This window comes from Scylla paramamosain, chromosome 7 (genome assembly GCF_035594125.1).
Source record: "Scylla paramamosain isolate STU-SP2022 chromosome 7, ASM3559412v1, whole genome shotgun sequence".
Classification (NCBI taxonomy): Eukaryota; Metazoa; Arthropoda; class Malacostraca; order Decapoda; family Portunidae; genus Scylla; species Scylla paramamosain.
Window position 1 is genome coordinate 27,043,116 of NC_087157.1, and position 12,805 is coordinate 27,055,920.

The 12,805-nt window shown below is 42.9% G+C and overlaps 1 protein-coding gene across 1 annotated transcript in view; it reads left to right on the plus strand.

Moving 5' to 3' along the window:
- LOC135102282 (neurotrimin-like) overlaps nucleotides 1-6,848 on the plus strand; it is a 199,524-nt gene extending 192,676 nt beyond the window's left edge. Inside the window, exons 11-13 of the mRNA XM_064007273.1 lie at nucleotides 514-642; nucleotides 4,983-5,153; nucleotides 6,208-6,848. Of these exons, the coding sequence (XP_063863343.1) occupies nucleotides 514-642; nucleotides 4,983-5,153; nucleotides 6,208-6,551 (644 nt within the window). The 3' untranslated portion in view covers nucleotides 6,552-6,848. The remainder of the gene's footprint in view (nucleotides 1-513; nucleotides 643-4,982; nucleotides 5,154-6,207) is intronic.
- The last annotated feature ends 5,957 nt before the right edge of the window (nucleotides 6,849-12,805 follow it).

A 12,805-nucleotide genomic window follows, 5' to 3' on the forward strand; every position in this document is an offset into this window, starting at 1 on the left:
TTTTTTTTTGGGGGGGGTCTTGTTAATTTTGTTGTTTTTCTTTTCTTCTCTTTTTTTTCACTTTTTCGTCTTTTCTTTCGCTTAATCTCTTTCTGTCTTTTGTATGCCTTTTCCTGTTTTTTTTTCTATTTCTCTTTTGTCTATTTTTCTGTCTTTTCTTTTTCACGATTTCACTTTTCTCATTTTTTCTTTATTTATTTTTTTTTATTTATTTATTGTTTTATTTTATCTTATTTTTTTGTCTATACATATATTCCTCCTCGGTCACTTTTTTTTTTCTTTCCTCCATAATTCTCCCTTCACTTTTCCCCATGTCTCTCCTTTCCCGTTTTCCCCTTCAATCCCCCTTTCCTCACATCTCCGTTTCTTGTACCCTTTCTCCAATCTCACATTAACAACCCAACTCCACTCAACTCCACAACAAAATCTCACGCTTTTCGTCTCTTTCCTTCCTCACCCACCGCGCGCCGCCCCTCGCCACTGCTGCTCCACCTCCTCGCGCCCCTCTGCCAGTTCACCCTGTGGTCCGCATCCCCAACCAGCTGGTGGGGGCGCCGGTGGGAACCAACGTGACCCTGGAGTGCGAGGTAGAGGCGAGTCCCAAGTCCATTAACTTCTGGACAAAAATTATGGACGAGCAAGGTAAGACGGGACCAAATATTGAAACTCTTCAGCACCGCACCTCCGCTACTTTCCAAAGGCTCTCTATAGTTGAAGTTGCACGTGGTTTCAAGGGTGTTTTTGTGGTTGTACTCTTAGTCACAGAATAACAAGATGTCTTTATTATTAGCATTATAAACACTCTTGAGAACCTGGTTATTATAGTTATCTCTGTGGTCTTTGAAAATACTCCTGGTGAGAGAGCAAAGCGTTTCTGAATGAAGGAGAGAGAGAGAGAGAGAGAGAGAGAGAGAGAGAGAGAGAGAGAATAAGTCTGTGAGCTTCAATGATTCGGTGAACATTTTCCTCGTAAAAAGTTGTCCTACGCCTTACACACACACACACACACACACACACACACACACACACACACACACACACACACACACACACACACACACACACACACACCATAAAAACATACACACAAACTTTGACCAACAACATGTGGTCTTGTCAGTTGATCCCTCCTTCCTTCCCTCCCTCCCTCCCTTCCCTTCCTTCCCTCCCTTCCTAACTCACTCCCTTCCTCGGTCTGTCTCCTCCTCCATCCCTCAGTCCTTTCTTGCCCACCATCCCTCCCTTCTTCTTTTCCCCTTGAGAATTTCCTTACCCTAATATCTTTCAAAACTCCTCCTCCTCCTCCTCCTCCTCCTCCTCCTCCTCCTAACCTTCCTTAATATCTATCCTTAACTCATCTCCAGTTCACATTCTCCCTAACACACACCCCATCCCTTCGTCACACCTATAAGCACATCCTTCTTTGTGCTATCACCTCTCAGATTCACAGCTTCTTTTATCCGAAACGCCGCACACACATCCCAAAGACACAAATATACATGTCTTATTCACTTTCTTGTCAACTCGTACATGTTCTTCATACCCGCTGTCCTTTTGTCCAGGCTTGATATCAACACATAACTATAAAAGCTTAAGTTATTGAATGTTTCTGCGTAACACCACAATTTTTAGTAGGTTGCAATTGAAGTTCTTTGGGTTTTCAAGGGTGTTTTCATGATTCCAGTGATAGTTCAACAAGGATTCTGCATCGTCGTGAAGAAAACACCTATGAAAACCCGACCAGTCACCTCTGTGGGCTTTTGAAATAAGCACGGTGAGAGGGCAAAACGGTTAAGAATCTTGAAACTTTGAACTTATTAATTTTATAGCTCTTGTCTTTAAAAATGGTTTGCAGTCACTTGGTCCTGGGACGTATGGTAAAGTTAACTCAGCTCATGTAAGCCTCAAGTTCAGATGATCCTTAAGACAGATCGACCTGAGAGCAAATAGGCCTCAGGACGCTTGGTACTTATAGACACATGGTACCCAAAATGTTCCTAGACTCAGACGTCTGGATTACAGGTTTCGTGAAGACAGCATGTTGATCCACACACACAATATAATGTTTTTCCAACCCATCCATTACTCATTCAGCCATATCCACCCATCCACTCAACCACTCAACCATATCCACCCACTCACATCCACCCATCAACAGCCACTGACTCACACTCACCCACCCAACCACCTCCGTTAGCCCATCCGTCCAGCCACCCACTCAACCGCATCCACCCAACGCACACTACCTGCAGGCCCATCCATCCACCCATCTCCTATCCACTAACCCACCCACTCATCCCACCCACACCCACCAAGCCATCCACTCTATCATCCACTGCACATTGACCTACCCATCCACGACCACAGTCACCCACTAATCCATCCACCCATCCATCCATTGTCTGCTGACCCTCCACCAATCAGTCGTTCCATCCACTTAGACAGAGAGAGAGAGAGAGAGAGAGAGAGAGAGAGAGAGAGAGAGAGAGAGAGAGAGAACACAATATCACGTGCTTATACTTGTAATCGGGTTTAATATTTCTGTGGTACTCTTGCTCCTACTCGGATTCAAAGTGATCGACAATTTTACGAGCACTTAAAGGTACAACAGCAGCAACAACAACAACAACAACAACAACAACAACAACAACAACAACAACAACAACAACAAATGAAAAAGATAAAAGCGCAGTTAGGTATTTGATGTATAGGTGGACGTAATGTCAGGGTGATAATAGTAAAATAGTAACAGTTACAGTAATAACATTAATAACAAGAAGAGAGAGAGAGAGAGAGAGAGAGAGAGAGAGAGTGTGTGTGTGTGTGTGTGTGTATTCACAGGCTTTGTTTGCTGCGCATGCTCCCCAGACCCAGACGTTACGCTCTTTCCCGCTCCTTTCCTCTGTGTTTCTAGCCCATCTCAAGACAGCACGTCACACTGTAGACAGGCGGGAAACTTCACGTCTTCAGTTTGAGCATGGGCGCCATTGTAACCGGATGTATTAAGTGTCAATGCTATTACTGGAATTTCACTGCGAGACATTTCAACGGTACCTACATTTTGTGTTCGTGACAGGCCTTGTAAGTATATATTATCTGATAAGGTTAGGTTAGGTTAGGTTACATTAATGTCCTTAGGGATTATGGTACTTTAGGTTCGGTTAGCTGCAGGACAACACACACACACACACACACAGGTAGGGAAGAGGAAGAAGATAGGCGAAGTGGGATGACCTGGGCGGATAGGTGACAGGGATAAGCAGGTGGGGGTGGAGAATGGGGGGAATAGAAGACTGAACACACACACACACACACACACACACACAGCCAAAATTAATCCTGAAAATAAATAAGTAACCCCAAAATAACGAGTAAGGCAGAGTGGCCGTCATCTCCTCTGCTGGGATCGCCGCCTCCGCCATGATGGTTTGTCGGAGTCTGGCCAGATTCAGATTTATTTTTTACTTTTATTCCTTAACTTGTTTATTTCTGCTTCTAAGTAAGTTTTTTTTATGGTTTCTAAAAGTATTTTGTTATGTTTTTAAGTGGTTTAATGTTTAAGGGAAATATAGTGATTTAGTTGTTTATGTGTAAATAACGGTTGGATTTTTTTTTTTTTTTCGAAATGCTTTTAGTGATTTTTTTCGGACTTTTATTAAATATTAATTGCTTCAAAAAATTGCTCATAGTTTTTCTTTGTCTTTTTTTTTTTTAAAGTTAAGTCAAATACGAGTATGTGGACTTTAGAGTGATTTATAATCCTGTTAAAAGTCGAAATTTTAACGGTTTTTTTTTTTCTTTTTTTCTTTATTTGAGGTTTTGACGAACTTTAAATTGTTTGCAAAAATATTTCATATTTTTTTGTGTTTTTCACTGCTGTCAAATCAAATTGGTGTACTTTATTTTATTTTTTTAAGTCGTTTGAAGGTTCCAACATTTTTTACCTTTTTTTTTTGTGAATGTTTATTTCTGCCTCTAAGTAACTTTAAATTCTTTGGAATAATATTTTTTTTTTTTTCTTGTTAAGTCACAATGGGTGGACTACTCAATCGTTTTAATGGGGTCAAGGTTCCAACATCATTGTTCAGAATTTTTATTTTCTATTTCTTTATTACTATTCAGGTACGAAATGTTTTGATATTCACGGTAATAGTTAAAGTATATGGCAAGTCATAATATATAAAACAATCGAGTGTAGCTGTCTTTTTTTTTTTAAGGGTCATTTTCAAAATTAAATAACTACGCATAATAAAAGACTTGTGACGTCATCAGCTTGGCCGCTGTGAGATAGGGTTGGAGGGAGGACTCGGGGGGAGGACAGGGGTGTCGCCAAATAAGCCAAAGACAAGTAGTCTGTAGTCTGCAATATGCAGCCTGTAGCATGCAGTATGCAAACTGCAGCCTTCAGCCTGTAGTCTGCAGCCTGTATCCTGCTGCTTGCAGCCTGTAGCCTGTAGCCTGTTCCACTGGTCAACCACTCAGTTCGTTAACCAGTTCCTACCAATCTCTTTCCTAAACTAAAATTGCCTACCTTATATCCGTTATCTCGAGTTCTACCCGGATTGTTTACTATAAGGATGTCACTTATTCATTTTGTTAATTCCTTTTAGCCATTTCAATACTTCTATCATGTTCCCACGTGGGCGGGTAGGTGGATAGATGAATAAGTAGGTCAATGGATGGGTGCGTGAGTGGGTGGATGGGGAGTTTCGAGTCAGGAGTGGCTGGATGGGTGGGTATGTTTTTTTTCAAAGGCCACAGAGATAATCAGTCGGGTTATTAAGACAGTTTATGTAGTAAATAATGTATAAACTCTCTTAATCTATTCCTAGAACGATAAAAAATTAAAAACTCTTGTAATTTAAACTATATTGAGCCTTTTCAATGTAGTGGAGGTGCAGCGTAGAGGCATTTCAGAATATGGCCCTTAAACCTTTGAGTCTGCCACTGCACACTCCCTCACTTTCCTCCAACCCCGGCAGGCCCTCAAATCGTGGACAGCCGGCGGTACGTGAACAAGGAGATCGAGGTGAACCAGTACACGCTGAAGATGCACCTCACCATTCTCGACCTGGAGGAGGACGACTTCACCCACTACAGCTGCACCGCCAAGAACTCGCTCGGGGAGGTGAAGGGAAAGATCAAACTCTACGGTGAGTTACAGAAGGAAGGAGAGGGTGAGAGAGAGAAGTGATGCCTTGCCTTACCTTACCGATGTGCCGTGTCTTTGATGTCTGATATTGTAGGGGAAAGTAAGGGAATGATTTATGTTATTGTAGGGGAAGGTAAGAGAAGAGTATCTTTTTATAGAGATGCCAACGTTGAAGTGATGCTACCATGCCAATATTGTGTAGTTTTTTTTTTCTTTCTTTCTTTTTTGTGAATTTCTCATTAGATATATAATGTGAAATTTAAACTCTGGTAATTGTACGGTGAGTCTAAAAAAGGAGGCAAGGAAGGGAGGGAGAGATTGAGAGTGAGGGACAAACAGTACGGTGAGTCTGAGTAAAAAGGAAGGAAGGAAGGAAGGGATTGAAAATGAGGGAAAAACTTTACGGTAGCTCTAAGAAGGAAGGCAGGCAGGAAGGAAGGAAGGAAGGAAGGAAGGGATTGAAAGTGAGGGATAAACTATTCAAGTAAGAGAAGGAAAGGAGGCACTGAGAGTGAAGAAAGAAAAGAGGTCCTGGGTTTGGTTTGTGTGTGTGTGTGTGTGTGTGTGTGTGTGTGTGTGTGTGTGTGTGTGTGTGTAGGGAGAAAGTTTTAGTTGGACGTGTTGGGGAAGTGAGGAAAGGTCGTGGGTTTTTGGGAGCGTGTAGGAGACGGGAGAGGAAAGTTTTAGTCACGGTGGAGAAATAGGAAGGTTATGATGGAAATGTGAGTATGTGTGTGGAAGTAGATGAGGGGAAAAGTTGTATGGTGTGAGTGATGGAAGACACGTATTTACTCAAAGACATCGTACCTTTACTCATTAAAAAGAACACCTTGAAGAACCACAAAAACACATTAACCTTTAAGAATCTAAAAGAAAAAGCGCATTTGTTATCAGAACTCAAAGACACACACACTTTAACCTTAAAGAAACCAAAAACAAAACGCACTTTCAAGAACGAAAGAAAACACACCAGTACCTTCTAGGACGTAAAAAAAAAAAAAGAAAGAAAAAAGCACATTACGTTCTAGAATCTAACCCTTTTTTCCCCTCCGCAGAAATTCCCCTGCCCAAGCCGCTCACCACGCCCCAAGAGGTCCTGGTGGGCACAGTGGGCGGCGAGGACGACAACCTCATCCCGCACACCCGCCACGATCAGCTCATTCCCCTCACCGAAGACAAGCAGGCGGCCTCACCTCGCCAAGGAAAGCCCTCCGCCACACGCCCTCCGCCTCCATCCCGCCCCAGGAACACCCACGCTGTGCCATACTCCCCCGAGGAACCCAGGGGAGACAGGGGGACAGGTGCAGGCGCGGCGACCCCCCTCCTGGGCCCCATCCTCGCTGCCCTACTGGTGGTAATACTGGTGCCCCGTGTCTCGTGGTACCGGGGGCTGTGGTGAGGCTGTGGGGCTGCCCTGTTCGCTCAAGCCGCCCCATTGATAGGTGTTCCCAGTCCCCAGTCCCCCAGTCAGTCCCCTGTTCCCAAGTTCCCAGCCTCGACCCTCCTTAGCCCCGTCAGTCCCTTTTCTCTGTTGGTTATTGATTTTTTTTTTCTTTTAGCAATCTCCATCTTTTTTTTTTGCCATCTTGTTCGTCTTGCCGTTTATTCTCTCTCTCTCTCTCTCTCTCTCTCTCTCTCTCTCTCTCTCTCTCTCTCTCTCTCTCTCTCTCTCTCTCTCTCTCTCTCTCTCTCTCTCTCTCTCTCTCTCTCTCTCTCTCTCTTCCTTCAGGTCATCCAAGCAGGCCACCTTCTCCAGGGGCTCCCAAGTTCCTAATGTAGACAGCATTCTTCCCTCCTCCTCCTCCTCCTCCTCCTCCTCCTCCTCCTCCCTCCTCCCTCCTTCCTCCTCCTCCTCCTCCTCCTCCTCCTCCTCCTCCTCCTCGGGGCACCAGCATCTCGTCTGTGGTCGTCTGTCACAATCCCCCACCGCCCCTTTGTCTTCCCCATCTCCCTTCCCCTTCTCTCTTCACCCTCCACCTTCCCCTCTGACGCTCCTTGTTTCCTCCTCCTCCTCCTCCTCCTCCTCCTCCTCCTCCTCCTCCTCCTCCTCCTCCTCCTCCTCCTCCTCCAAAAGGTCTGTTGCTGTTTGTTTCCCTTTATTCTTTGTATTCTTTTGTATTCTTCTTTTTCCTCCTCCTCCTCCTCCTCCTCCTCCTTCTCCTTCTCCTTCTCCTCCTCCTCCTCCTCCTCCTCCTCCTCCTCTCTCCCATTTACTAGTTAATTACCTTACACTCACCCTTGTTCCTCCTCCTCCTCCTCCTCCTCCTCCTCCTCCTTCTCATCTTTCCCTTCCATCTGTTCCCCACTTCTCTCCCATCCCTCCTCCTCCTCCTCTTCCTTCTCTTCTGTTGTGATCCACTAACCGCAGAAGTGAAGGGGGGGCGGAATGAAGGGGAGATGCGCCCCCCATTCCTCTTCCTCGTCCTCCTCACGAATTAGTACACACACGCTGATTCCTCCCCTCCTCCTCCTCCTCCTCCCCCCCAACCTTTTCCTCCTCTCTCTCTTCCAATCCCCCTCCGCCTCCTCTCTCCTCCTCCTCCTCCTCCTCCTCCTCCTCCCCCCCCCAACCTTTTCCTCCTCTTTCTATTCCAATCCTTCTCCGCCTCCTCTCTCCTCCTCCTCCTCCTCCTCCTCCTCCTCCTCCTCCTCCTCCTCCTCCTCCTCCTCCTCCTCCTCCCCCCGAAAAAAATGTAAGGGGGGACTAATCCTCCCAGACTTTGATTAATTAATTCCTGAACACATCGTCTGTTGCGTATTAATGTATAAAGATAAAATATAATGTGCGTCCCGTGTGTGTGTGTGTGTGTGTGTGTGTGTGTGTGTGTGTGTGTGTGTGTGTTTTGTTTTTGTATACATACGTACACGTAGGAAGAGGACTAGAGAAGGAAAAGATATAAGAGGGAATTTTGAAGCGATGAAGGAAAAAAAAAGAAAAAAAGGAATTATTTGAAACGTGGAACAATGTAATAGTCTAATAATAATAAAGTGTAGAGTAGTGTGTGTGTGTGTGTGTGTGTGTGTGTGTGTGTGTGTGTGTGTGTGTGTGTGTGTGTGTGTGTGTTCTCTCCATGATGTGATAATGAGTGTACGTACATGCGTGTAAAGTATATGTGTGTATGTACGTACGTGAGTATGTACGTATGTATGTAAGGGAACACGTGTATGCTTATTCGTGTGTGTATACCGTGTACGTGTACTGTACGTGTGCGTATTACTTGCTCCCTTCACGGTTCCGTTCTGGCGTCTGTGTATACACGTGTCCCTGTGTGTGTGCGTGTGTGTGTATGTGTGTATGTATGTATGTGTCTGTGTACGACTGATTACTGTGGTCTTGTTGGTCTGCTAGCTTCCTCCTCCTCCTCCTCCTCCTCCTCCTCCTCCTCCTCCTCCCTAAAACTCACATATCAAGGTTACTGGCCACCTTCCCCTTCCCCCTTCTCTCCCCCTCCCCTCCTTTCCCCTCCCCTTCCACCTGCCCCTCCCCTGGCCAGCTCCTCCCCCCTATGGATATATCTGTAACATATAACTTGTAAATATTAATTGCAATGTTGATATGGTTGTTAGTACAGCTTCCTCCCTCTCCCCATCCCCACTCTTCCCCTTTACATACACGCACACATACACCCTCCCTCCCCCCTTCTCTTCTCACTCCTCTCCCATACTCTTCCTCACACTCCCTCCCTCTCCCCTCCCCCCACACGACTCTTACGTGGTTAAATGTGCATATATATATTAAAGAGATACATTTATATAACATAACGTAGAGTGATGCTGTGACAATAAAAAGTATTAAGTTAAACCTGGTTCGTGGTGGCCTCTCCTGCTCCTCCTCCTCCCTGCTGCACACACACACACACACACACACACACACACACATAGATAGTTATTTTATTGAGCACAGATTACAAACATAGCATGATTCCAATAATTAGCATGGTACAACATATCGTTCTAACACTAAACGCATTAAAAACGACTAAAAAATGAAAAACATAAAAGATACACACACACACAAAATTATATGTGATTCTACTAACAAAATAATTATTAAATTGCTAGACATAAGAGGTACAGTAGTAGTAGTAGTAGTAGTAGTAGTAGTAGTACTAGTAGTAGTAGAAGTAGTAGTTGTAGTAGTAGAAGTAGAAGTAATACTTATAGAAATAATAAAAAAAAACATGATTACTGACAATTCAAGGAGAGTAATTACTTCTACTGTGTTAGCCAGCTTAAACCAATGTAACAATAACAGCATTCGTAATCACAGAAATTAGCAGAGCGGTGTAATATACTCAAGCTGCAGGAGTTCTGTACACGAGGGGAGGGTGAGAAGGGCTCGAGGGGAGAGGGGAAAGCGGGAGGGAGGAACGAAGCAGCGGATATAATCATGTTAAGGGCGGAGGAGGGAGATGGGGTGTCTAGCCTGTCTGGCAGCGGTGGGTCGGTCGTGTGTCAGTCATGTCTCCCCTCGCCCCTCTCTCCTCGCTACCGGGAGAACCAAGGGAGGAAGTGCTTAAAGAAATAGGTATGTGAATAGTGAACTTGAATTTATGTAAGGAAAGAGAGTGCGATACAGAAACATATATTAATGTATAGTTAACTTGTATTGGTGTAGAGGAAGAGAGAACGATAACCACGTACATTGGTAAAAATAAATAAATAAATAAATAAATAAAAATAAGAACATTGGTATATAAGTGCAGAGAGAATTATAGAGACAAAAATATTTATTGTAATCAAAGGACACGTACTATTTCTTTCTTTGATATATCATCGCGCTCATACTCAAGGAATTAAAGTACGAAAAATTAATAAATAAATACAAGGCATATACATCTCGGCAGCAGCTTAATTGTTATTCAGCGAGAGAGGTGTGGATTCTCTCCTTTCTGCTCCTGTTTTGATATTCAGGGAAGAAACGTGGAGTTTTTATGAGCATTTTTATTTTTATTTATTTTTTATTTATTTTTATTTATTTTTTTTTTTACCCGTGATGCAGAAGCGGGAGAGGCGGCAAGAAAACACCAACGAAACGCGAAAGTCCGGAGGTGGGGAGTGTAGAGGTGTCCGAGTTTTTACAAGAGTTAAAAAGAGGCGGCGTGAGTGTCGGAGTGGTTGGTATACAAATAATGGCTTTTTGTTTCGTTATTTATTATTTTCTTCAAGCTTTGCGCCCGCTCTGAGTTATTGCGGGAAGGAAATAATGGGGTAAAGAATGGCAAATACATTACTAAGTCCATTATTCCGGGGAAAGAAAGTAAACATGAACTTTTGAGACGTCAGAATTTTTTTTTTTTTTTTTTTTTTGTAAGAAAAAGGAAGAAGGGAAAGTAAGTTACTTTTCTTCTGTGTAATGGAAACTAAATGATTGCGAGCGCACGTGGCAAGAATGTTGGTGGGAAGGAGGAAGGAAAAGGATTCAATGATAAAATTCCATTAGTAAATTATTGTTAGGATATGGACGAAAGAGTTACGGGAAGAGAGAAAACGTGATTTTGTTTTAATTATCAGTACGCGAAGCATCTGTAGGTATCAATTGCGATATTGTACAAAGGATTCAGCATTTATCTAAAATGAGAAAATGCACGTTACTACAGAGAGAGAGAGAGAGAGAGAGAGAGAGAGAGAGAGAGAGAGAGAGAGCCAAGTTTGTGAAGCTCGGTAGTGAACGAATTGGGAAACTTCTCACGATACGAATGGTTCTTGCAAGGGAATCATTAAAGTAAAGAAGACGACATGAATTAGCTTTGACCAAGGATAGATGATGTAGTGTACGTTCTTTGGTCTTGACTTCGAGACGCTTGCTTCGAGAATGGATCGTCTCAACTTCCCCTAGTGCGATCTGTCAACGCACGCTTGTCCTTCATACCCTAACCAGCTCATCTGATCCTAGCAAGATACCACACGGCTTTCTGAACGAACTTCTTCATTTGCTCATACTCTGAAGGCTCTTCTTGATTGTTGTGGCTGATGAAAACACAGATTCCTTTAGTGCATTGTGGCCTTTTTGATAGAGGTTAGTTGGGTCAGTGTTTAGTAGTGTGCTGTTTACTATCACAGTACGCGAAGGGAAGCACGTGTATTTCAGCTCTTGGGGGTGTGGTGTGAGGTATATCAGGGCTGAGAGTTGTTACATCGTCCTGCCCGCCCTGACCCGCCCCTCCCAGCACTCCAAGAGAAGGGCTGTGGTTGTGCGGCTTCAACATAGGTGTGGAAAGGGGTGTTACTCCCCGAGGAGTTAATAGGGTAAAATGAATAAATAGATACATGAAAGTAGAGTAGAACAAAATGACACGTCCATAACAACAATAGCAATAATACTAAAAGAAAAATAATAATAATAATAAAATAAATAAATAAATAAAACCCGACTAGTAATCCATGCTGTCTTTGAAAATTTTTCTTATATAAGTATTCAAAATAAGGGCATAGGTACCAACATCATGCATCATTTACACCACATCAAGATACACTAAAGCCAGAGAATAATATCTCTTGAGTCTATAAGGAGCAATATATGTGCGCTGATAAAGGAACGCAGGTCGTCTTTATTTTAAAACTGCACCTTAGGGAACCGTGATGCCTAGGCTACGGTGACTCAAAGAGATCATCAATATCCATAGGATCACCCACCCTGAAAGACCATAGAAGGAATGAAGTATACGAATAAATAACTAAATAGGTATATAAATGTGTGAATGAATAAATACAAACTAAGAAAATACAGCAAAAAAATATTATAAACTAAAGTTAGTACCATGCAAAATCAACACCAAATCATTAGATACATACGTAAATCAGATACCAGATAATATTCCGCCATCAAGTGGAAACCTCATTAAACACGCTAAAGTAAAGATAGGTACCGCATCCCCGTACCAGCCTTAAGGGATTCACGATGAGGTTTCTCGGGGCATATAAAAAATCTGAGATCATCGACGCTGCAAATCGTATTTCACTTACAACAGCTTCAGTACATACACTATATAGCTTCACAGGCATTACTATTTCACAACATAATAATGTATTTCAGATCTGTCAAATGAAAGATGCACATACACAAGGAAAAAGGGAAAATGCATACTGTTAAAGCTCATCATTCTTGTATACATGATACGCGAGAACCTGAGATATCAGAGCGCATGAATTTCGATCTTATTGAATAAGGAATTTTATATAAACACGTACGCAGTACACTAAATGGTTTCCTTGTAGCATCAAATAATTCTGAGAATCGTCCTGTAACAGCCTCCCATTCATTGCCCCATAATCTAACTTAAACAAATAAACCTATAAATTTAATTGTACTAAATGCGCCCCTGCCTTGTCATCTGGTGGCTTTCTCTCAGGAGCAAGCGCGATTCAGGTGAGTGGCATAACAAAGAAGTCCACAAGCAGCACGCAGGGAGATTGGGAGCACATTCTCCAAAGAGGTAACTGGGAAGATCTTTTTTTTTTTTATACACAGAACTCATGACGTCTTCAAGAAAAACACAACGTGTTCACTCCTATTCTTCGTTAATAGTTCAGCAAATGATCACTACGATTTTTTTTTTTTTTTTTTCTTTCTGAAGATAAATTTAGTTATTAGATTGGGTGAATTACCTTGAGCCTACTTTAATGTCTGGTTAATATAACGGCTAATCTCTG